The sequence below is a fragment of the Pelodiscus sinensis genome, chromosome 4, assembly GCF_049634645.1.
Source record: "Pelodiscus sinensis isolate JC-2024 chromosome 4, ASM4963464v1, whole genome shotgun sequence".
NCBI lineage: Eukaryota > Metazoa > Chordata > Testudines > Trionychidae > Pelodiscus > Pelodiscus sinensis.
In genome coordinates this window covers 107307501-107332233 of record NC_134714.1, presented here as the reverse complement: position 1 = coordinate 107332233, position 24733 = coordinate 107307501, and the positions used below count along the sequence as shown (strand labels likewise).

At 45.7% G+C, this 24733-nt stretch overlaps 1 protein-coding gene across 17 annotated transcripts in view; it reads right to left on the bottom strand.

The window, feature by feature from the left end:
- The window catches only part of DENND2B (DENN domain containing 2B), a 353709-nt gene that overhangs the window by 84325 nt on the left and 244651 nt on the right, over positions 1 to 24733 (bottom strand). For all 17 annotated transcript variants that reach the window (XM_025189962.2, XM_025189963.2, XM_075927977.1 and 14 more), the window contains 6 exons: positions 22502 to 22717; positions 10898 to 10994; positions 9757 to 9801; positions 5141 to 5325; positions 3885 to 3994; positions 1952 to 2021 (listed from right to left, as the gene is read on the bottom strand). In XM_025189962.2, the coding sequence (XP_025045747.2) occupies positions 1952 to 2021; positions 3885 to 3994; positions 5141 to 5325; positions 9757 to 9801; positions 10898 to 10994; positions 22502 to 22717 (723 nt within the window). The remainder of the gene's footprint in view (positions 1 to 1951; positions 2022 to 3884; positions 3995 to 5140; positions 5326 to 9756; positions 9802 to 10897; positions 10995 to 22501; positions 22718 to 24733) is intronic.

The window sequence follows — 24733 nt, the reverse complement described above, 5'->3', positions numbered from 1 at the left end:
CACTGTAACACTTAGTATCATAACTGTACTATTTTTTCCATAATACGCTTTCTCATACACTTTTCAAGGATTTACACTGGTAATTCTCCAGATCATTCAAGTATGTCTCAATCTTATCTACTTATTTCTTGCACCAATTATTTTTGTAGCAATGAGTTTAAAAAATGCTGACTCTTGAAAAAACAACAACAACCAAGCCTGAATCTTTCATGACTGATTTTATACAGTGGGTCATCTGCAAATATTTACAAAAGTACTTCTATGCAGCTTTTATTTGTCCTTCAGATGGTAAAATACTTTAAATATAGTGTCAGGATGCATCTCTTCCAGACTGCTTATCTCATTATTCTGCCAGCTTTCCCAACATGCTAATTTCTCTACTGAAGTAGGTGAAAGGGCATGTTGTTCAGTATCATCTCAGATTAGTAAGGATTTGTAAAAACTATATATTTCTTTCAAAAGTGTATAGATGACTGGGTAAAATGTCTATTGACAAGTTAATTACATTTTCCTCTATATACCTTATTTGGTCATATCAAGTCGCAACTAATCCAGGAGCTAATGCCTTGGATTTCCACAATCAAAGGTAAGATTTGTGCAAGATTAAATATTTGTTGATATTTCCAAAACTTTGATACTTTAAAACAGCCTTTCCATGCTCTCCTCTTTACTATGACATACAGAATCTCTATTAATAGACCCTCCCCTAAGAGATGTCACTGTCTGATCCATGTGCTCCTCCACACTGATCGGCTTTCCCACAGCCCTTAGTTTAAAAAGTGCTCTATGACCTATGTACTGTTAAGTGCCAGCAGTCTGGTTCCATTTCGGTTTAGATACAGCCCATCCTTCCTGTACAGGCTTCCTCTTTCCCAAAAGTTTCCCCAGTTCCTAATAAATCTAAACCCCTCATCTCTGCACCATCATCTCATCCACTCATTGAGACTCTGAAGCTCTGCCTGCCTACCTGGCCCTGTGCACGGAACTGGAAGCATTTCAGAGAACGCTACCACTGAGGTTCTGAATTTCAACCTGTTTCCTAGCAGCCTAAAATTGGCCTCAGGAACCTTTGTCCTGCCCTTCCCTATGGCATGGCTACCTACATGTACCACAATCACCGGCTCCTCCCCAGCACTACATATAAGTCTTATCTAGATGTCTCAAGAGATCTGCAACCTTCATACCAAGCAAGTCACCATCTGGTTCTCCCAGTCATTGCAAACCCAGCAGAGTGGAGGCTATTTAGTTTATTGCACCCACTGTAGCATGTATGATCACCTGCCCTATGGACAGGTGGTGTATGTGTGAATTTGGTGCAAGGAATCAGCGGCCATGGGCTTTGGAGGCCAGGGTGGCTGAAGTGGAGGAGCTAAGGGAGGCAGAGAGGCACATGCATGAGACTTTCTGGGTACAGTAGAACAGTCCCATCTCCAGGAAACCACTGTGCTGTCGAGAAGGGTGAAAGTCACAATGAAGAAGAATGTCCAGCTGGAGCAGAAGGAAATGATCCCATAGTTGAGACCCTCCTTCCAGATGATGTCCTGGCATCCTCTTGTACTGAGGACACCTCTCTGTGGGAGGGAACTCCAGTGATTTGGAAAAGACAGGTGTTAATTATGGGGGAGTTGATCATTAGAATATCACAAGAATAGTCTTCTTTGTGGGGGTGTAATAGTTCTGATTTTGGTTGAAACTGAAACCAAGTAATACCAATGAAGGGGGGAAATATTCTTCAAACTTTTGTGATTCTCTTGAAATAGTTGGGTTTTCTAATTCATTTGAAGGTTTCTGAAAATTCTTACTGCCTTTGACCTTGTTGTCTTTCAAACACTCAGCGTTCTGAAAACAGATTTACTTTCGGTCTGCAGAAGACATGCTCACTACTATTCACTGCAATGTTGACTGACCACTGAACTTTGTGTTTGGAAAGAACTCAAATTGATGTACTTACCAGTAATCTTCTACAGTACCCAAACCTTCTGCTGCCATCTTCCCCAGTCAGCATGAACGAGAAGGTCTCACTGTAATAAACATTGTCCCAGATTTTATTGTTACAGTGACAGGACCGCAGTGAGTTCCTAGAAAGAGGTGTCAATCTACCCTGTGAACACAGCTTTTGTTTTGCCTTGTTTTCAATTCATGAGCAGATTGTTATGAAGTGCCTTGAGTGCCTCCAAGATAGATAAAGTATTTTAAAATGGACACAGCATCGTCGCCCTGCTGCTGCTTTGCCAAACCAGTCATTCTGGAAGGTCTTGCTGTGCTACATAGGTGGTAGGGTTTCTATCACATTGTTCCCTTTTAAACCCTAAGTATACAGGGAAGGTTTGCAAAACCAGAGCTAGCTTCTCACCCACAGGCAGAGAGCACCCAGCACAAGTCTAGAGGGAGTGCTAAGCTCCCCTTCACACTCTTTGATCCTGAGGTCACCTTGTGCACCAAATATGGCTGCTCTGGCTTATGCTGGTTCCAAAAGATCCCAAGAATGTGCAATCAGAGCTGAGAATCCATGCACAATAGAGATATCCCAACCACATCCTCTCTCCTCTAAACACGATGCTAACAGCTAACAAGGAGCAGCACTGAGCCTCTCCCCCTGCTTTCAATCACCAGATCTCCACTGCACTGGGGCAAACCCTCAATGATTGGGACATATGGCTAGATTCTAACAGCAGCAGAGCACAAACATGTCCATGCAGCACTGAAGGACCTGGCTATTCCACTACTGTATGTGGCATCTAATTCTTATTTACACTAAGGCCCCTTTTGACTGCACTGGCAGTGTAAATGAGAATAGGGCCAGTGATCTGTCCATATCTGAGATTCCATTTACACTGTTTTCCTCCCTTATTCAAAATGCTTAGCTCTACTTTCATAATCAGAACTCTACTCATTTTCTTGTCCTAGGTACACAATTCCTTTCTGAACTGGGAACAGCACAGCCTGGAAAAACTTTACCTACCCACTTGCCCACAGCAAGTAATATATAGAGGGCTAGTGCTTCTTCAGTGTTTTTAATAGCTCATCATTTGTTTACTTCTGAGCACTGTGAAATATAGCCAAGTTATGGCAAACACATCACGGTTACTGTAACCTTATGTGGCATGAGCCATGAAAGCCAAGGAAATGTTACATATTTTGCTTGTTAACTGCGGTAATTCAGTTAGGAGGTGCCACCACATGGCTAATGTGGTATGACATCACAATCAAAAAGCACACACGAGACATAGTGTACAGAACTTCCTATTTTACTGACATGCATGTCATTCCACACATATTTAATTCATCTCTGTCCATCCATCCGCAAACCTATGAAGGAGGAAAATAAGACAGGACACACTTTGGAGGCTTCTGTTGTGAGAAAAGGAAAAGGTGGGTCTGGTTCTTCAATGGCTTGCTCCTCATATAGCCATTGACCTCTGGGAAAATAAGCATGCTAAGGCCAGAGCCTAAGTGGATATATATTGGGGTAGTTCTGCTGAAACGCATGGAGCTATGTCAGCTCCAGACAGTTACGGAGTGGCCCCCTCAGAGTTTTAGATCCCAATGGCACTCACTTTTTCCAAGGGTAAATGACTACACACTGTGCTATGCAAAAAAGAACCAGCCAGTCTTTCAGCTTTTTCAAAGATCTCTCTCTGCATCTGGAAATGGCCACGACAAAGCCTCCAGCTGCTTCTCCCAACAACAAAGGTTTGTGAATCAGGCAGAACAAGGAGGGAAAATATTGTGAAACTTAACAAAAGAGTTAAACACAGCTGCCTCAGCGTGAGATGGCCAAGTCTCAAAGCTGCTACTTCCTTACGCTGGGTAAGGATGTCTCTGTCACTCTTAAAGGTGCACACCAATAGCAATGAGCAAGAGGCACGCACAGGTGGGTTTACCTGTTGTATTCCGATACTGGGAGCCAGTCCTTGGCATCAGGAAAGCAGAACTGGGGGATGGCTTTGAGCCGCTCCTCGGCTTCACGCACTTGCTTGGTGGGCCTTTCAAGCTGTGGTGGATGAAACAGATTCACTTGATTCCAGCTTGAGCAAGAGAGCCACTAGTCTGAGCAGTAAGTTTCCTCATTAGCCATTTGGGCAAAGAACCATCCTGTTCTGTTTTTGCAGGATCTAACATCATGGCTGATGGGCACTCTAGGAGCTACCACAAGAAAACTAATAACAATCACTAACATTTTTAAAAATTGATCTGAAATGCCTTTGTCCCAGAGGGTATGTCTACACTACCACCCTTGTTCGAACTAGGGTGGTAATGTAGGCAACCGGAGTTGCAAATGAAGCCCGGGATTTGAATTTCCCGGGCTTCATTTGCATAAAGCCGGGCGCCGCCATTTTTAAATGTCCACAAGTGCGGACTCCGTGCCGTGCGGCTACACGCGGCACGGACTAGGTAGTTCGGACTAGGCTTCCTAGTCCGAACTACCGTTACTCCTCGTGAAACGGAAGCCTAGTCCGAACTACCTAGTCCGTGACGCGTGTAGCCGCATGGCACGGAGTCCGCACTAGCGGACATTTAAAAATGGCGGCACCCGGCTTTATGCAAATGAAGCCCGGGAAATTCAAATCCCGAGCTTCATTTGCAACTCCGGTTGCCTACATTACCACCCTAGTTCGAACTAGGGTGGTAGTGTAGACATACCCAAAGTGACCTAAAGTTCTTCTCAAACTAGTGCATCTCAGCACTGCAACATTAAACCAACCTCAAAATCACCAGCTGCTGCTAGGGTGTGATCTAATGCCCTGTGAGGTCATTAAGAGTTTTCCACTGACTTCCACGGACTTTGGGTCAGACCTTAACACTGGGCAGTGAGACCTGGATAAAATGCCTCTGAAATATTTGGAAATTGGATTAAAATTCAGCAACTAAATGCTCAAGATTAGGCCAACCTCTTCAGTGCCGGGAAAGGATATGCTGTGTGTGTAGAATAGGAAAAGCCTTTCTGAAAGAGCCCTGCCTCATTCTCCCTGCTCAATGTGAGCTGCATGTTAGAACAGAAGCACTGGATAAATTTGGAGGTCAGGTCTATTGACCCAGGTCAAAAATAGATTCTTATTACTCATCCCATTTTCTCCTTTCATTGATCTTACCCCAAACCATCTTAAATGTATTGAAAATAGGTAGGTGGTTGCTTTACCTTGGGAAACTGATACGTCACTTCTGGAAGGTAAGTGTTTTTAGATGGTTTCTTTTTCAGAGACACAACCACAAAATACTCAAACAGCTCACGCTCTTGCCATTCAATCAACTCCAGTTCCAGCGTGCGGTAACTAGGAGCCCTCTTCAGCATAGACTGGATGTGGACGAGGCGCTGGGTATGAGCTAGCATTTACAAAGAAAGAAAGGTACCTGGAATTGACATTTAAGCCACAGACATTCACAAAGGACTATAGATTTGTCAAGACCTTAGTCCAAAGGCGTTCCCCTTTAAAAGCAGATGTTCACGCTGGGCTCTCCCTTATTAATTCCACCCATACGTCAAAGCCTTCTGCATGGATGGAAATGACGCCACGCTAAGCTAGCGGAGCCATTTGGTGGCTCAGATAAGGTTGACCCACTACCATTCTGTTTGGCCTACACAGCAAGGACTGAATTGTGCACTTGTGTGCATGCGTGCAGCTACCCTGAACTCAATGGGCTCGCTCGGTAAGGGTAAGAGAGCAGACTCAGATCTGTGCTAGATCAGGAAAGGCCAGTCCCACAGCCTGTCAATCAGTAATGGCCACAGCTTGATGCTACAATCTCACCAGAGAATTTGCAATGTTTTCTGCAGTTTCTATCCCAGAGCTGCTGATTAGCATTGAGGAATTTAACGTCAACCAGACTCCCTATCTGTTAGCCTCTAGGGACCAGCATGCTAGGCTCCTGGGCAGTACTGAAGAAACCCATCACGGCTCTCTCTCCTGTGAGTGATGTGTGGAGCAAGCACCCAGGACCCCAGGGGTTTAGAAAAAGGGGTAGTCTGAGTTCCCCTCAGGGCTGCCCTTCTAACTCTAGCTAATGGGCAGGCCACACCCACTGCTGATCCTAACATGCTCCCATTAGCCTATGCAGCAACCCCCAAACTGCTTGGGTAATGCAAGCAGCCATGTGACAGCTCCTCACGCCCACCTCTCCACCCCTGCACACAGGCAATCTAATCAGGGCCAGTGTGTGCCAAGAGACATGGCTATGTCCATTCTCCCACACCTGTCTCAGAGACCCCACCTTTACAGAAGGCAGAACTGCCTCCATGGGGAGGAATTACGAGGATGAGACACATCAAATCCTCCACAATGATGAGGAAAGCTCCCAACTCCCTCAAATACTGAAAGAGCCCAGTCCCAATGCTCCATTCTCCCCTCCAACCACAGCATGGGGTGCAAGGGAGCCCTGTGGTTTCTGCTGCAGAGACACAGGCACTGGATTTGCATCCAGCTGGTCAGGGCAGCAGCAGCTCACTGACAACTGCTCAGAGGGCAGGAGTGGTTCTCTCCCATGGACAGCCTGTTTCCATGGCACTAATGTGGCTCATACTGCCAGGGGAACTGGGCCAGGACCCAGCCTGACATTAGTCATAGTGGGGATGGTTTCTACAAGCCATTTACTACCCAGAGCCACTTTTTCTTCACTTAGAAACACATCACACTGGCACATTATGAAATGTGTCCCATGCTCTGAACTGGCAGCGGGACTGATGAGGTTGAACATGCTGTCTGCATTTTACACAGGCATTTGTAGGCATGCAGGCAAGTTACAGTGCATCCAGAGTTTGGGCTATAATTAACCAGGCTGACAGGGAATATCTGGCTTTCACCACACAGTGAGTGCTCACATCACCAGCATCTGGAATTGAAAGCTTTTTTCTCAGAGAATATTACCAGCCACTATCCTGCCTAGTTCTCCCACAGAGAGTGGTACACTGATAACAACTAAGACAGCTCCAGCCCCATCAGAGAGACTGCATATAACCGCATTCTTCTCCTTAGCTCTGCCCCGCATTCTGCCCAACTGTTTTCTTCTTTCCCATGATTAACAATGTGGGGTATTTCAAATCAATACAAAGAAAATCAATGGAAACAATTGCTGGTACAGAGAAAGAACCCTGCTTCTTTCCTTCCTTTACATAGTTTAGCCTGAATTTCAGTATTTCTGAAAATGAGGGAGTAATCCCACAGGCTTGAGCCAAGCACATTGCTTGTAGGTGCTGCGCTAGCCTTCATGATGTGCCGCTTAGAGGAGATTTTACTATCTGGAGTCTGCAGACACATATCTGTGCACACACACAGGCAAGTGCATGCTTAGAAGGAAAACACCAGTGCATCAGGCATTACCAAATCTGGTTCCTCATTATATCTCATGGATTCTCCTTCCTCTATACTCAGTTAGGGTATGTCTACACTACAAAGTTAATTCGAAGTAACAGATGTTAGTTCGCATTAACTTTGATAAGCGCTACACATGCGAACCGCTAGTTCGAACTTAATTCGAACTAGCGGAGCGCTTAATTCGAACTAGGTAAACCTCATTCCACGAGGACTAACGCCTAGTTCGAATTAACTAGTTCGAACTAAGGGCTGTGTAGCCTCTTAATTTGAACTAGTGGGAGACTAGCCCTCCCCAGCTTGCCCTGGTGGCCACTCTGGCCAACACCAGGGAAACTCGTATGCCCCCCTCCCGGCCCCGGACCCCTTAAAGGGGCACGGGCTGGCTACGGTGCCCGTGCCAGGTGCAAGCCTGCCAGCACCCAGCCAGCAGACACTGCACCAGGCACGGCTCGAGCCAGCCACCCGCTGCCACCCAGCCCTCCGCCTCTTCCCAGGACCAGGCTGGCGGCTCCCGGGAGCCTGCCCGGGTCCGCAAGAGGCAGGCGCCCACCCAGTCTAGTGTGGACATCGTGGACTTCATCCACGACCTCTGCACTAGGCACAGGAAAGTGGCCGTCTAGGGCAGGAGAGCTGCCAGCCTGGCCACCCAGGAACAGGTGTGCATGAAAATCAAGGTGGTCCACTGAGACCCCCGACCCTGAGACCTGAGCTTAGAATGGCCGTACTGGGTCAGACCAAAGGTCCATCTAGCCCAGTAGCCTGTCTGCCGACAGCGGCCAACCCTAGGTACCCTGGAGGGGATGGACCGAAGACAATGACCAAGCCATTTATCTCGTGCCCTCCATCTCCATCCTTCCACAAACTTTGGGCAGGGACACCATTTCTACCCCCTGGCTAATACCACTCCATGGACCCAACCTCCATGAATTTATCTCACTTCTCCTTAAACTCTGTTATAATTCTAGCCTTCACAGCCTCCTGCAGCAAGGAGTTCCACAGGTTGACTATTTGCTTTGTGAAGAACAACTTTCTGTTGTTAGTTTGAAGCCTGCTACCCATTCGTTTCATTTGGTGTCCTCTAGTCCTTCTATTATGGGAACTAATGAAGAACTTTTCTTTATGCACCCTCTCCACACCATTCATGCTTTTATAGACCTCTATCATATCCCCCCTCCGTCTCCTCTTTTCTAAGCTGAAAAGTCCCAGTCTCTTTAGCCTCTCTTCATATGGGACCTGTTCCAAACCCCTGATCATTTTTGTTGCCCTCCCCTCTCCCACCCTCTCTCTTCCCCTCTCCCACCTCCTTTTCCCAGTCTCCCCGAGTTTTGTTCAATAAAGAGAGTTTCTATTTTTGACCACATGTGTCCTTTATTTTGTACATCAGGAAGGGGGGCTAGGGAGGGGTAAGTGGAAGGAGGTGAGGGAGGAATGGGGTACGAGCCCCCGATGGGGAGGACTGGGCTGGCTCTGCGGGCTCCTCAGGGTGGAAGCTTTCCTGCAGCCCCCCGACTCCCCCCCCCCCCAGATGGCAGCCTGCGGCAAGTGCAGCCAGGCTGATGGCCGAGTGCTGTGATGTGCCGAGTGTGGGCATTCAGGGCACTCCAAGCCAGGAGTGCTTTGCAAGAGGGGAACCCCTGAGAACTGTCTGTCCGGGGTGGGGGTCGGGTCCCTTTAAGCACAGCCCTCGTCTAGCCTGAGACAGCAGCTCCACGCTCTAAGTCCTAATCTGATGCCCTGCTGGCACTGCTTCCGGCCATCCTTAACCTCGGTTCAGGGTCCACTCAATGTGGACATGCTAGTTCGAATTAGCAAAATGCTAATTCGAACTAGTTTTTAGGTCTAGATGCACTAGTTCAATTTAGCTTAGTTCGAATTAACTAATTCGAATTAAGTTAGTTCGAATTAGTGCTGTAGTGTAGACATACCCTTAGACCCTCATAGTTCACCAGGCACCTGATTTTCAATATTTACACCATGTGTATGATCCTGCATTTCAAGGGTGCCATTTCGGGGGAGTGTGTTTGTGTGTGTGTGGGGGGGGGGGGGGTGGCAGAGGCCAGCAGTCATGTGCACTGGGATGTGTCTTGCTTTTCTTCCTGTTCCTCTGACTGTCAGGGAGTGAGGGGAAAGTACTTGGATTCTTTGCATGCCTCTCACACCGGGCTGGTGAAGAGAGGGGATAGAGGAGTAAATCACAGAATCCAAGTACTTTCCCCTTGCTCCCCGATAGTCAGGGGAAGGGGAAGGGAAAGAAAAACTAGCTGCGTCCCAGTTCACACAGCTGCTCCCCACCCCGGCTCTCCCGAAACGGCATCCTTGCTGCATTTCCAAAACATGTGAGTAGAGTCAGGAGACTGTGATGGTGGCATGCTTCAAAAAGGAAATCAAATTTCACACCCTTCCATGGACAGGACATCATGCAGTAAACGTGGATGCACCTCCTCACCTTTAAACCTGTCATCTGAGTCACTTTCACTCTCACTGTTCTCATCTGCAAGCAAGATAAAGAGGTGTTGAGTAAAGGTAAAACAACTTTTATGGGGTTTTTTTGGGGGGAGAGGTTGGATTTTTTTTGATAAGATGCAGTGCTAAGCCCTGTGATCAGCATGCCCTGTGCTGGTGTTTCAAATTGTGTGGAATCGGTGGTTCCAAGGATCTTTTTGTAGAGACTGTTAATTGGAATAGGATTATTCTTATGCCTAAGATTCAGGGCACAGCCTAGCTGAAAGCACAAAGGTTTAGACCCCATTACAGCAAAGCCTGTTTCATGGAATCCCCATTTGTGGTACTTTGATACGGGTGGATATACATGGTACATCTACATGGGTGGATGCATCATTTTGGAAAAATGATTTGAGCGCTTCCAATTGTTCTCAGCTTTTGGAAAGGGGGTTGTAGCATCAAGGAACTCTTGGGTGGCTCTTGTGGGCTTCATCAATGCAGGCGCTCAGGCTGGCAGGCATGTAACAAGGTATGTAAAGAATGTTTGAAACATGCCCTTATCCAAGAGGGAAGAGTATTGACGTGACAGTTGCACAATGCTCATGCACGTATACACATCTGCATGTGAACCCTCACACTGCACAGATCCGCAGAATGGCAAACTTTCTGAACTACTTGTCTTTGCAAATATAAATGTTTAGGGCCTGATTTGCTAACTGGGCCAGTGTTTTTACAGGCGAGAACACAATGAATTTAGTTCACAATTTGGCACCAGGAAAAAGCATAAATGAACTGCAAGGGCAATATTGTGAATTTTGTACGTCTACAAATACAAAATCCCATAATGGAGTTAATGGAGGCTTAATGAGCTGGAGTGATGAGTTTAGCCAGGAGAGGGGGTTGATGGGACAAACATCAGAGTGGGATCTGGGCCCCAGTTAGTCTTTAACCACTCAATTTTTCTCTTTTCAGGACACAGAACTGACACTGATGTATAAGGGACATTGCAAACACAGCAAGGGTAGAACACACACACACACACACACACACAATCAAAGAGGGTAACATCAGCAGAAGGCTGGATAACAATTCTTATCATACAAAGTACAATATTCTTTCATTAGACCAAAAGGGCTGTGTTGTACCTCGCAGTGATGCTGTCTCAATATTGGACATGGAAAGCTTCTTCAATCTTTTTTTCCCTCTTTTTGCACTATAGATAGAGTTGATCCTTTGTACAAGCTGCAAAAAAGAAACCAGGAGGGTTACACATTAGAATATGCTGTCACAAGAACACAAATAGACAGCAAACATTTTCCTCTCTAGAAATCATTTATGTTCCTTCATTTATTCCCTTCTGTCCCTCCATTACTGCAATGACAGCTTTGCCCCCTACAGCTGCTGCCATTTGGAACTGCCTGCTTGTTTCTCTGCTCCTCAGTGGCTCTCCATTTTATTTCCAATCTCAGCTGAAACATAATTTTACCCCAGATAAAGGAGAAAAGGTGTCAGTGGAGCTGGAATACTGAGGAGCCTAAATCCCATTTACAAAAATGCTTTAGGTAGTTAGGCAGGGATTATGTGCTCAAATGCTTTTGGGGGTCTGGTCCTTAGGAGGCTTAAGTCCAATCAGAATTAGGCTCCTAAGTGCCTACGTCACTTTTTAAACTGAGATTTAAGATTATAAACCACTTAGGTGATTTTGAAAATGTGGCCCTATGCCTTGTCATTTCTCACTGTGTGCTACTGTTTTTTATCTGTATCTCACTGGTTCAGGCCAGATTCTGTGATCCTCAGTTGAGCTAAACTCCCCTGGTCATAGGTCCCAATTTAGGGAGGTCATAGAATCATAGAATCCTAGGGCTGGAAGACACCTCAGGAGGTCATCAATTCCAGTCCTCTGCCCAAAGCAGGACCAACCCCAACTAAATCAACCTAGACAGGGCTTTGTCAAGCTGGGACTTAAAAAGCTCTAGAGATGGAAATTCCAGCCCCTCCCTAGGTAACCCATTCCAGTGCTTAAGAACATGCCTAACTTTAAACACACATGCACAGTATCTCACTGGCACATGCTTAAGCCTCTTCCTGAAATTGTGATATAATTTGCTCCAGTATGGATGGCATAATTTGACTGTAATTCTGTAAAATAATTTGTGACCCAGGCCCAGAGCCTTAGTTAGGGTAAATCAGCATAGTTACATTCACTTTAATGCCTAATTACACCAGTTGCAGATCTGTCCCATGGGGTTTGGCTATAAAGTTGTGTTCTATTTACTGACCTTTGGCAGTGCTATAACAAGCTTCGCCAGTCTTACCCTCACCTGTAAAAGCTTTTCAAAGTCAGCTTCCAGATTCCCAGTACTAACCAAAGCAAAATTTAGCCTGTAGAAAAGCCACAATGGAACTTTACAGACAACTACATAGAGATCGCCACGCCTACCTTCACAGATCCTACACATGCCAAGAAATTGGTTACCTACAGCCAACCATTCAAAAACCACAGACCATGCAATGAGGAGAAAGTCAGGGATGTATACTTTGAAGAGTTTGGTCACAGAACTCCTCAAGACTGTCACTTAATAAGCTGAAATACCACTGAACCCGCCTACCACCCCTCTGGGATGCCCCACTACCCTGTCCTGATGGTCTCCCCCAGCAATGGCACACTCTCGGGTTACAGCCCACAGAAGTGACGCAGACACCGAGTTCCTCTCAGCTCTGGGGAGGCTAAAAGGGACTCAACAGAGCACCCAGGTGTACACTCCCAATGGGATGAAACCCCCAGATACAGCTATCCTAATCTGCATAAGTTATATACAGCGAATGCTCTTAAGTTGTTCACTCCCATTATCAATGGAAGAGAGATATGTACAGCTGTTATTCCTCCCTCTGCTAACAACTAGTTACACTGGGTTTATTAATAAACAAATTGGTTTTATTAACATTTATTAAAAAGTAGGATTTAAGTAGTTGCAAGAAATTGCAGACAGCTCAAAGTAAGTTACTAATCAAAATAAAATAAACACACCAGCAAAGCTTATCTAAGGGTGTGTCTACACAGCACGCTAAACACGAAACAAGATATGCAATGTGTGCTATGCTAATTGCGTATCTTATTTCAAAATAGCTTATTTTGAAATTTGGCACATCTACACAGTGCCAAATTTTCAAATAACACACTATTGCGAGACATCCCTTAATCCTCGTGGAATACCGAAATAGTGCACCCATTATTTCGAAAAATATTTCGAAATAAGAGGTGGCTTGTTAAGACGCGGGGTAGCTAGTTCAGGATACCTCTGATATCCCAAAATAGCTGTGCAGTGTAGATGTGCACCTAAAACACTTGTGACATGCAATTTATTACCCTAATAGTAGGTCTTTTCGCACAAGCTGGGAAGCCTCCCAACTTGGGCCTGTGCCTTCTCCCAGTGTAGTCTTAGAAGATGTTTCCAACAGTAATAAGCAGGGGATATCTTGCTGTCTGGCAACTGCCCCTATTGTTTGGTTTATTGTCTATAAATAGATTTTGCCCAAAGCAGAAATCCTTTGTATTCAGTTTCAGCCCTTTCACCCTCCCATGGAAAAATGCCATGTCCAAAATGGATTCCAGCATAAGGTGACCCGGCCACATGTCTTGGCAGGACCAATCATAGTCCAGGCTCACAGGAAAAGCAAGACTATTCACAGATCATTGTCATGCATATTTTGCCATTCCTTGAGTATTGCTAATGGCTTTCATTAGCACTCTAGATATTTAACAGGCTCATACTTCGTATTTCTAATTTTAAATACAGGAATGATATCTGCCCACAAATAAAATGCAGGACAATGTAGCACTTTAAAGACTAACAAGATGGTTTATTATATGATGAGCTTTCGTGGGCCAGACCCACTTCCTCAGACCAAATAGTGGAAGAAAATAGTCACAACCATATATACCAAAGGATACAATTAAAAAAAATGAACACATATGAAAAGGACAAATCACATTTCAGAACAGGAGGGCGATGCGGGGGGGGGGGAGGAAGGAAGGTAAGTGTCTGTGAATTGATATTAGAGGTGGGGAGAGTGGGACGTCTGTGAGCTAATGGTATTAGAGGTGATAATTGGGGAAGCTATCTTGGTAATGGGTAAGATAGTTTGCGTATTTGTTCATTCCTTCCCGGAGAGTGTCGAATTTTAACATGAATGACAGTTCAGAGGACAAGCTTTTCAATAACAGGTTACATGCCACATTTTGCATAAAGCATTTTCAAGTAAGGCATATTCATATTAAAAATGTATTTCCATACAGAACATGGGGGTGCAATGTAACAATGTTAGATAACGTTTATTTTAATAATCGTGTAGCCACAAAAAAGTATCGGTTACACAGTTACTAAAATACTCCCCTGAGGTGGGATCAGTAGCCAATGCACTCCCAGTCCCACTCATCAGAGGCAGCAGTGTGGAGTCATGGGGAATTGGTTTAAAAATTGGTTCCCTGTGCAGACCAACTCCTGCCTACTACCCCTATCTGTGGGGGACCCAAGATCCCACGGAGCAGCCTCTGTCTGTGGTGAGCCCAGGCCTGTGGCGAGCCCAGGTTCTGCAAGCAGGGGCTGATCCGGTATCCCATCTCCTTCCTGGTGCTGCTGCCTCTGACACAGAGGCAGCAACACGGGGTTGAGGGGAAGAGTAGGTGGCTCTGTGTGAGCCGACACATGTGGGGAGATGGCTTGAAAGTCAGCTTCCCGTGTGTACCAGCTCCTGCTTGCCCCCCTCACTCTCCATGCTACTGCCTTTTTATCAGAGGCAGCAGTGCGGGGGTGGGAAGGTAGGCAGCTCTGTGGGATCCAGTGTTCCTAGAGAGCCAGCTTTTAAGCTGGCTCCCCCAGCACCAGGTCCAATTCCTGCCTCTCCCCTACCCCGCTGCCTCTGTATCAGAGGCAGCGGGGGAGGAGGGTGTAGTTGTTAACTGATAAGCCTAGGCTTTTCGGTTAATCGTTTAAACGACTATTTACTAACATCCCTTGTGCAATGTCACATACACTTTAATACACTTCACTAGAGATGTGAAGGTTTAGCCAGTTAATCGATGAGGCTTACCAGTTATGGTTAACCCGGAGGGCTGGAGCAGCTCCCCTCCTCTGCCATGGATGGGGCTGCTCTGACTGGGATGCTATAGCAACTCCTGCCTGCAGGGCACCCTGACCCACCACTGCCAGGGACTGCTCTGGCATCCCGGCCGGAGGGTGGAGTAGGTCTTTTAATCAGTTAAACAATTACATGGGATTTTCATCCCTACTTAAGACTGCCTTCACCAAACAAGGACGTGCCACCACAGAAGCAGATCACAAGAGATTATACTTAGTTCTGCCATGAGGGCAGGGGACTGCACTAGATGATTTCTTCAGGTCCCTTCCAGTCTCACAATTCTATCACAGAGTGGGCCATCTGCTTGAATACCAGGAAAAACCTCTCATTGTTTCATATTATCCCACACTGGAACCCATAGGGAGTATTATTAAATAATTATGACCCATACTCACTGGTGACCACATCCTGAAAGAAATCTTTCCCAAGCCATCTTCTTCTGGCCATCAGACAGGTCTCAAACCTCACAGAGCTCATCATTAGAAGCAAGCTCCCAACACACCAACTCAAAGCAGCACCAGACCCTGCCAGAACAATAGATGCCAAACCTGTAGGCACATTTCCACTGCCACAGTGATCAAATATCCCCACCACAGACTGCTGGTTCCTACGCATGCCTATCACAACATGTGGTATACTCCATTCAGCGCACTAAACAGCCCAACAAAAACTAGTTAGGAGAATCCAGACAGCCACTGAATGAACTCACACAGGAGAACAATAAATGACAAAAACACGACATCAGTTGGGAGCTAACACTTTCCATAAAGTGATCACTCCATATCTGGTGTCTCAGACTTCATTCTCAGAGGAAATCTGCAGAACACTCTCAAAAGATGGGTCTGGGAGCTTAAATGCATAACTTTGATAGCCACTAAAAATCATGTACTTATTAAAGACACTGGATTTATGAAGAATAACACTCTGAAACTTGCTAACCCCCATTTTTTTCCCTATTACTACAGAGATGTTAACTGGTCACTTTACCCTAAATGGGCTTTTATAATATGTATTAAAAACTTATGCTAAACAATCAGTTCCACCTTATATTTACCCAAGTATCTTTCCCAGACCTGAATAAGAGCTCTATGCAAGCTCAAAAGCTTGTCTTTTTCATCAACAGAAGCTGGTCCAAAATATATACATTTTCCCTCACCTACCTTGTCTCCTCAATTACTTTGGCATGGAAGTTGTAATTAATAACTAGCACTTCACAGTATTTTAATTGCTAATGTACATACAGCTCTTTGGAATCTTCACGGTACCCCTGTGAGTCAATGTAAGTTGCGTTTGGATTACAAGATAGCAATATGATTGACAAAGATAGACCTTACCCTGGTATTACAGGAAAGGAAATGGAGGCATGATGAGATTAAGCAGTTTGCTCAATGCCTCAGAGAAAATGAATAACCGAGCATCAATTGGAACTCAGGGGCCACTAACTCCTCTACTCAATCTACTCGTGCTTTTGTACCTGTTTTTGGTGTCAAATTTTATTTTCACCTTTATTCAGATTCTGATCTGATGTTCTGATCTGATGAAGCTACTCTGATGTCACACTTCTGACCTCATTTACACAGGTATAAATGTGAGCAGAATTTGGCCACTGTTTATAGGCAAGACATTACTTACTGTCTAGCAAACAGGCACTTGTGCTTTCCCTTTAATGTTGCTCACTAAGACATGTACTATTTGTGTTTGTAATGACCTGAAATCTACTTGGAGATGCTCTTCTTGTGGCCTCATTCCTGATTTTACTGGCCTAGAAACTGTATTGCTACAAATAGCAGAAGAGTGCTGAAATGTTGATTGGCTGAAGCCCCTCCAGGAAATCTCACCTAAATACAAGCCAGGCAACTCAGGGAGGCAGTCTACTAATGGCAGCAATGAGGGGACAAAGACCAAAGTTGTTGTTGAGCAAAACAACATACCTCCAGTATTTTCTGGTTTTTTTATACCGAACAGAGGCCGCAAATACCGGACTGTCCAGGACAATACCTGGCAATCCTAGTTACTCACTCCCTTCCACCACTATACACAGCACCTTCAATTCTACAAACCGTTCCAGGGACTTTTTCCTAGGGAGTTAAATATTGGTAGTGCAGTGGCACAGGGCCTGATCCAAGCCCACAGAAGTCATCAGAAAGAGTCCCATTGACTTCAGTGGGCCCATGTGCTGTGTGTACAAATGCAGCAGCTGTTCTGCACAGAGGTATAGCTCTGGATATAAGAAGCTATTTTACCGAGCAAGGGTTGATTAGAACGCCTGAGTTTTCCCTTTGTCCATTCAAAGGTTCTTCAGCTTCCACCTCTAAGGCCAAAGCAACTGAGGCTGGCATGGGGAACTTGAGCTTAGTAACTCCCCTGAGCAGTGATGCCTATAACTGCAATGTCAACACTGAATGTGACCAAAAAGCCTGGTGTGGGGCTTGACTGCATACATCCTCTGCATGACTGGAGCCTGCTACCCACTGAGCCCTTCGCTCTGCTGGCGCATACTCTATTTGATTGGCAGAGGGTTTGCCAGGGGAGAGTGAGAGAGGAGACAGGTTGCTCTAAAATACTGTGTCAGTATGAAATTCCTCAAACTGACTCATTTCTAAACACCCAAATTCCTGATCAAACACTCTTTACACAGGCCACTGTATCCTGATTTCTGGTTAATTCCTTCTGAAAAACAACCATAAAGACAAAGCTTTTTTTAAAAAACAACTAAGGAAAAAAAGGAAAAAGAAAAAATTGTAAAAGTTCAGACTTTGTCCTCGCTGCTCCTCTGTTGATATGCAGAAAGACCACGACAGAACGACCACCAAACACAGCTGGGCCACACTCATCTATTCCCTCCGCTCTTCTCTGTGCACAAGTCTGCCAGTGACCTGTTCAGTTTTAGAAACACTTTTTTCATGGCTTGGGGAAGAGCCTGGGCCCAATAAAGTGGCTTATTGGGGTGATGCCACCATGCTGCGTGGCAGATTTTCAGAAACCTTATGGCCCAAGGACGTTGCTTTGAGAATCAGTGCACCTGATCATCAAGACCACTGTGACGTAACTCCAAACAAAATGCTGTAAAATGTTCAATTAAATGATATTTAACATCATAATTTCTCAATGATCAATTTTAGTCAGTTCAGGTCACTTAGGGTATGTCTACACTACAGCGCTAATTCGAACTAACTTAGCTTGAATTAGTTAATTCGAACTAAGCTAATTCGAACTAATGCATCCAGACTAAAAAACTAGTTCGAATTAGCGTTTTTCTAATTCGAACTAGCTTGTCCACACTGAGTGGACCCTGAACAGAGGGCATCAGATGAGGACTTAGAGTGTGGAAATGCTGTCTCAGGCTAGCCGAGGGCTGTGCTTAAAGGAACCCGACCCCCACCCCAGACAGACAGTTCTCAGGGTTCCCTGCTTGCAAAGCAGTCCTGGCTTGGAGTGCCCGGAGTACCCACACTGGGCACATCACAGCACTCGGCCATCCGACCGGCTGCACTTGCCGCAGGCTGCCATGTGGGGAGAGGAGGCAATCGGGGGCTGCAGGAGAGGTTCCACCCCTAGAAGCCTGCAGAGCCACCCCAGTCCTCCCTATCGGGAGCTCGTACCCCATTCCTCCCTCACCTCCTTCCACTTACCCCTCCCTAGCCCCTCTTCCTGATGTACAAAATAAAGGACACGTGTGGTCAAAAATAGAATCTCTCTTTATTGAACAAAACTGGGGGAGACTGGGAAAAGGAGGTGGGAGAGGGGAAGAGAGAGGCTGGGAGAGGGGAGGGTAACTACAATGATGAGGGGTTTGGAACAGGTCCCATATGAAGAGAGGCTAAAGAGACTAGGACTTTTCAGCTTAGAAAAGAGGAGATGGAGGGGGGATATGATAGAGGTCTATAAAAGCATGAGTGGTATGGAGAGGGTGCATACAGAAAAGTTCTTTATTAGTTCCCATAATAGAAGGACTAGAGGACACCAAAGGAAAGGAATGGGTAGCAGGCTTCAAACTAGTAACAGAAAGTTGTTCTTCACAAAGCAAATAGTCAACCTGTGGAACTCCTTGCTGCAGGAGGCTGTGAAGGCTACAACTAGAACAGAGTTTAAAGAGAAGTGAGATAAAGTGATGGAGGTTGGGTCCATGGAGTGGTATTAGCCAGGGGGTAGGAGTGGTGTCCCTGCCCAAAGTTTGTGGAAGGCTGGAGAGGGATGGCACAAGACAAATGGCTTGGTCACTGTCTTCGGTCCATCCCCTCCAGGGTCCCTAGGGTTGGCCGCTGTTGGCAGACAGGCTACTGGGCTAGATGGACCTTTGGTCTGACCCAGTACGGCCATTGTAAGCTCAAGGCTCAGGGTCGGGGGTCTCAGTGGACCACCTGATTTTCATGCACACCTGCTCCTGGGTGGCCAGGCTGGAAGCTATCCTGCCCTAGACGGCCACTGTCCTGTGCCTAGTGCGGAGGTCGGGGACGAGGTCCACGATGTCTGCACTAGACCAGGCAGGTGCCCGCCTCTTGCGGTCCCGGGCAAGTTCCCAGGAGCCGCCAGCCTGGTCCCGGGAAGAGGGGGAGGGCTGGGGGGCATCGGGTGGCTGGCTCTAGCCGTGCCAGGTGCAGGGTCTGCTGGCTGGGTGCTGGCAGGCTTGCACCTGGCACGGGCACCGTAGCCAGCCCGTGCCCCTTTAAGGGGTCTGGGGCCGGGAGGGGGGCAATGGAGTTTCCCTGGTGGTGCCCAGAGTGGCCACCAGGGCAAGCTGGGGAGGGCTAGCCTCCCACTAGTTCGAATTAAGGGGCTACAGACCCCTTAATTCGAACTAGTAAGTTCGAACAAGGCTTAGTCCTCATGGAATGAGGTTTACCTAGTTCGAACTAAGCGCTCCGCTAGTTCGAATTAAGTTCGAACTAGCGGAGGGCTTGTGTAGCGCCTATCAAAGTTAATTCGAACTAACGTCCGTTAGTTCGAATTAACTTTGTAGTGTAGACATACCCTTAGAGTGATACTTGTTATAAGAGGTGGTACACAATTTTCAGATGGAAATTAGGGATGTAATAGTGTAGTCGATTAACCGATAAGCAAAAGTTTATCAGTTAATGCTATAGACTGCACACATTCCCCCTGGCCAGTAAATTTCTTTAGCAGGCTGGCCTGCAGCCCAGTTCAATTTTGGCTTGCGCCGGGTCCGGGACCTGCCCCCACTGCAACTGTGCATTTAAAGTGTATTAGCAGCCAGGTGAGCAAACAGCGCGGCTCAGTTCTGACTCACATCAGGTTCGGAAACTCAAACCACTGTGGACAGGGGCTCTGCCACCCCGTGCTGCTGCCTCTGTATCACTGTATCAGAGGCAGCAGAATGGGGTGACAAGCAGCCGGTCTGTGAGGGGAGCTGTTTTTTAAACTGGCTCCCCTCACGGACCAGCTCCCGCCTAGCACTCCATCCTGCTGCCTCTAATACAGAGGCAGCAGCACCGAGTGGCAGGGGGCTCCTCAGGAGTGGGGCTGGAGCACACTGGCTGCTGTCCTCACCCACAGGGACTATAGAATAGTTGAGTAACTTATAAGAATTCATGAGGTTAATCAACTATTCAATTAAATGATATTTAACATGCCTAATGGAAATATGATTTTTCAAGTTAACAGAGTCCCTTTCAACTAGAGAAACAAAAAGGAGAAAACAGAGCTACAAAAGTAAAGGGACAAGTTCTGGGGCTTTTATTCATATTGAGTAATTTTATATATATATTTATTTTATTCTTATTCATGTTCACCTTACTCCACAAGTAGTCTCTAGTAATGCCAATTCTATCTTTACAAAATTTTATGTCGGGTCACTCTAATACCAGGAGACTGACTTAAAAACCATGATATTTAGAAAAGTTGTTTCATTTTTATTTGACTTTTAGTTTGAGTCCTCAACACTCTTATTTTCAAGCTTTTCTTTACCATGGTGAGAAACGTTTTTTTTTCTTTTAATGAAAGTTGAGATTCTCCCATAATCACATGATTCCAGATGCCGAGCTTTTAAGAAAACATCAAACGTTATGAATCTTGTAATAAAATTGTGAGAATTGGCAACACTGGAATTTTCAAGATGACTCAATCCCTTTAAATTAGAGAAACAAATGGAGGAAAGAAGTACAAAGTTAAGGCCAAATGTTGCCATTTTTACTTACATTGAGTAGTAACATACTCCAGCGGTAGACCCACTGAAGTCCCTTTGAGTAACATCTTACTTCTGAAATAAAGTATTATACTCAATGTGAGTAATGGTATCAGAATCTGGTCCTGATATCATTATTTAAGGGCATATAATTAGTTGTCTTCATTTTAGTTTGCTTCCTGCTTAGGCAGAATTTCAGAAAAACAAAAAAGTTTCTCTTTTGTCCACACAATATTTATTGCTATATCATGTTAAAAACACTCCTTTATAGGAAAAAGCTAAATGTACAATAAAAAGTAACACTGCTCACAGGCTAAAAACAAACATGTTGGCAATTCTCTCCTCCTTGACACTATTGTACCAGACAATTGTTTAATTTCCCACTTTACATGTGAAACTTTATTTGGCCAAAAGATTTCAAATTTAATTCATTTTTATTTTGCATCTGTAATCATAGAATCATAGATAAGTTGATCCAGACTGCAGAGACTGTTAGTCAAGCAGAAGACTCATGTTAGGTCAGTGGAGGTTGCCTTGGAAACAGTTGTAATAAACAAACAAAGCAGCAGAAATCATAAGAAGCACACTGAACAGTATAAACAGCAAGAGATCAACAATTTAGAACAGTTCCGAAGCTTTGAGCTAGGTACAATACAATGCTTGCCTTTATAAAGCTTAAAGAAAATCATGTAATTGTTTTAAACAGTGGAAAAACTGAATAAAATATAAAGCTAGGCCAGATTGGCGAAAAGATATTTGCTATTCTGAGACGGACTGAAGACTCAGCCCCAGCTAGGAATGATGCACCCCGCACCTCTGGAGAAGACCTCTCATTCCAGCTCTACTGCATGCAGCCAATGCATGTAAAGACGGCGCTAACTCCCTGCTTCCCATGGTTTCTAGCTCTTCTGCTGGCTGTTTAAAATCTGGACACAACATTACTTTCGGTAGGGAAAACAAACTTGATTGATGGACAAATGCTGTGCAGCCCCCCAGAGCAATATCCTGACTAGATGAGCTGTTCACAGCATGAAACCGGTTACTAGGACAAAGGAAGCTGTAAGCTATCTTTGTTGCCCCCAGATTCAGGGGCCAATCTGCGCCTTCCCAGATATCAGAGCAGTCTGCAGCTTGTTCTCACTTACGCTAGCAGCCCTCTAGTTCCCCAAAAGCCATACCAGCAGATGGAATCATGTGAGGCAGGGGTGCTTTGATCCTACCTCCTTTTCCTCTGGCACATCCCTCAGGCCCAGGGCGGGTGGTAGAATGGAACAGCAGTTCCACATCATTAGAGCATTCCCCAAGGAAACCTTAAGAGGCCAGTTAAGACAACCAAAGGGCTTCACACTTCCAGAGTGGGCCTGAGACTCTGTTCTTGTGACAACACACACTTACCTTAGTGAAAGTGAAAGCAAGGCTGGACTATTGTGACTGAGGCATAATTTAGACAACAGTACAGTGGGATTACCTTAGGGATCCGCCTGGCCCTGCGGGTGGTCAGCAGCTCACTTGTAGTGCTCAGACTGTCCTCATTCAGACTGGACGGGGAAGAGGGGATACCTAGCTGAGCCAGAAGTAGCATGTCATCATGGCTGTGTCGCTTGGGTAATCGTGGTAAGCGATGGCTCTTCCTCTCTGACCAGTTCCCAATGCGCAGGGACTGGCTGCTGGGCTTTGAAGGCAGCTGCAAAACCACAAACAACTTGACATCCTATTTGTTTCAGAAGCACCTATCACAGTCATGGAGGCCAGGTGGCAAAGGTCAGCTGCATCGGAGCCTGGTTTATCTCCTTCCAGAGTCAATGAAAAGACACTCAACTGACTTCAAAGAGAACTGGAAAAGGCTCTTTCTGAACATGTTATGGCGATATAAGAATGTTCTTTCTACACAAGCATCCTCTACACAGCATGACCAATGGTTTTAAGCACAGGGGTCCCAAATCAGATCTGCATCTAGGACAATGATTCTCAAACTTTTTGGCCCACCCTACTCAACATAGACATTTCAGCAGACCATGAGCGAACCACCTACGAAGATGCAGGATAAAGGGGGGGGGGGTCAGGATAAAGGTGGGGAGGTCAGGGTAGGAGGTAAGGTGCAGGAGCCAGATGGAGGTGCATGGGCTCAACAGGAGGGGATGCATGAGGGACACTGGGGGTGCTTACCTGGCTCCATGCCTCCTGCTCTCTGGCACTGCTCCTATTGCTCCCATTGGCTGTGATTCTGGCCAATGGAAGCAGCAGGGAAAACCTACAGGCAAGCGGTTTCCTGCGCTGCTGTTCCCCCAGAGCTGCTACCTTCCTCCACAAGCTGTGAGGCTCAACCATCCTCCCTACCTGCAGCAGGAAGGCGGTGCTGGCACTCCAACCTCGCAAAGGGGTTGAATGTGTGGGGCTGGAGCACCAGTGCAGGCTCCCTCTGCAGGAGTGGGGGGTGAGCCCTGAGTCCGAGACCCACCTGCAAAGTGGTCATGGACCACAAGTGTATTGCGAACCACACTCTGAGAACCACTGATCTAGGACCTGATCCAAAGTACAGTGACATCAACAGAAAATCCTATATTGACTCCTGCAGACCTTAAACATTCATAAACTTTACGGGGTGCAAGTCATACAATTTAATAAAGTGTGGCATATTAATACTGTACCCTGTATAAAAGCAGGGCTGATATCAGAGCAATGACACAATGGGTCAGATTCTCCCTTCACTACAATGTCATCAGTAAAATGTTTTCTTTTTAAAATTGAAACTCTTCAAATATTTAGAAAAGAAATGAGAAAAGATCAAAACCACAGTGGGACTCGGAGGGCTCGCAGACCAGAGTTTCAAAGCTCTCTACTTACCACAAGTCTTCACGCCAGAAAAATCATCAATAGTGCACAGCTTAGTGAAAGGAATTCTGTTGGGAGATGATTGGCCAAAGCTTGTTGACCTCCTGATCTCTTCCATGTTGTAAATGATGATGTATGATGTTAAGGGAATACAAGTGATGTGGCTAGCACTGGAAATACTGGGGGAAGAACTGTAGCTAAAGCTGATGTTTGTCAGGAGATGGTGACTTTTCTACTTTTAACCACTGGTGAATCCTACAGGTTCATGGATGAGTCACAGTAGTCTCCTACTTGCTTTGTATAGGCAACAGGACAACATAACCATGTCAGAATTTAATTCAAATTTCTGTTCCGTTTCAAAAAAAAGTTATCAGTGGATGGACAGTTGTGTGCCTATGACACTGGGCTAGGACTCTGGGGATTCGGGATCAACTACCAGTTTTGCTACTACAGACTTCCTTTGTGACCTTGGGCCACTCATTTAATCAACCTGTGCCTCACCTTCCACCTGTAAAATGGGGAGAATAATCCTTCCTTTCTCTCACTCATTCTTTGTCCTTTTAGGCTGCAAGCTCCTGGGAGCAAAGACTGTGTCTTACAGTGCTAAGCACAGTGAGGCAAGTCTTAATTGGGGCTTCAAAGTGCAACCATAACACAAATAAATCATCATATCATCTGTGGTAACTTCATCTCTGTTACAGCTAAATTGTTTTCTCTTCTGCATCTGTCACTGTCTTTTCAGTGACCCTTTGCTGCCCTTACTTAGTCCTCCTTTTTTGCCAGAGCTCCTATTTTATAATTGAAGCATCATGTGAACTGCGAATGCTGGCACCACGTTTTATGGACTATGGTGCCAAAAAGATCCAAA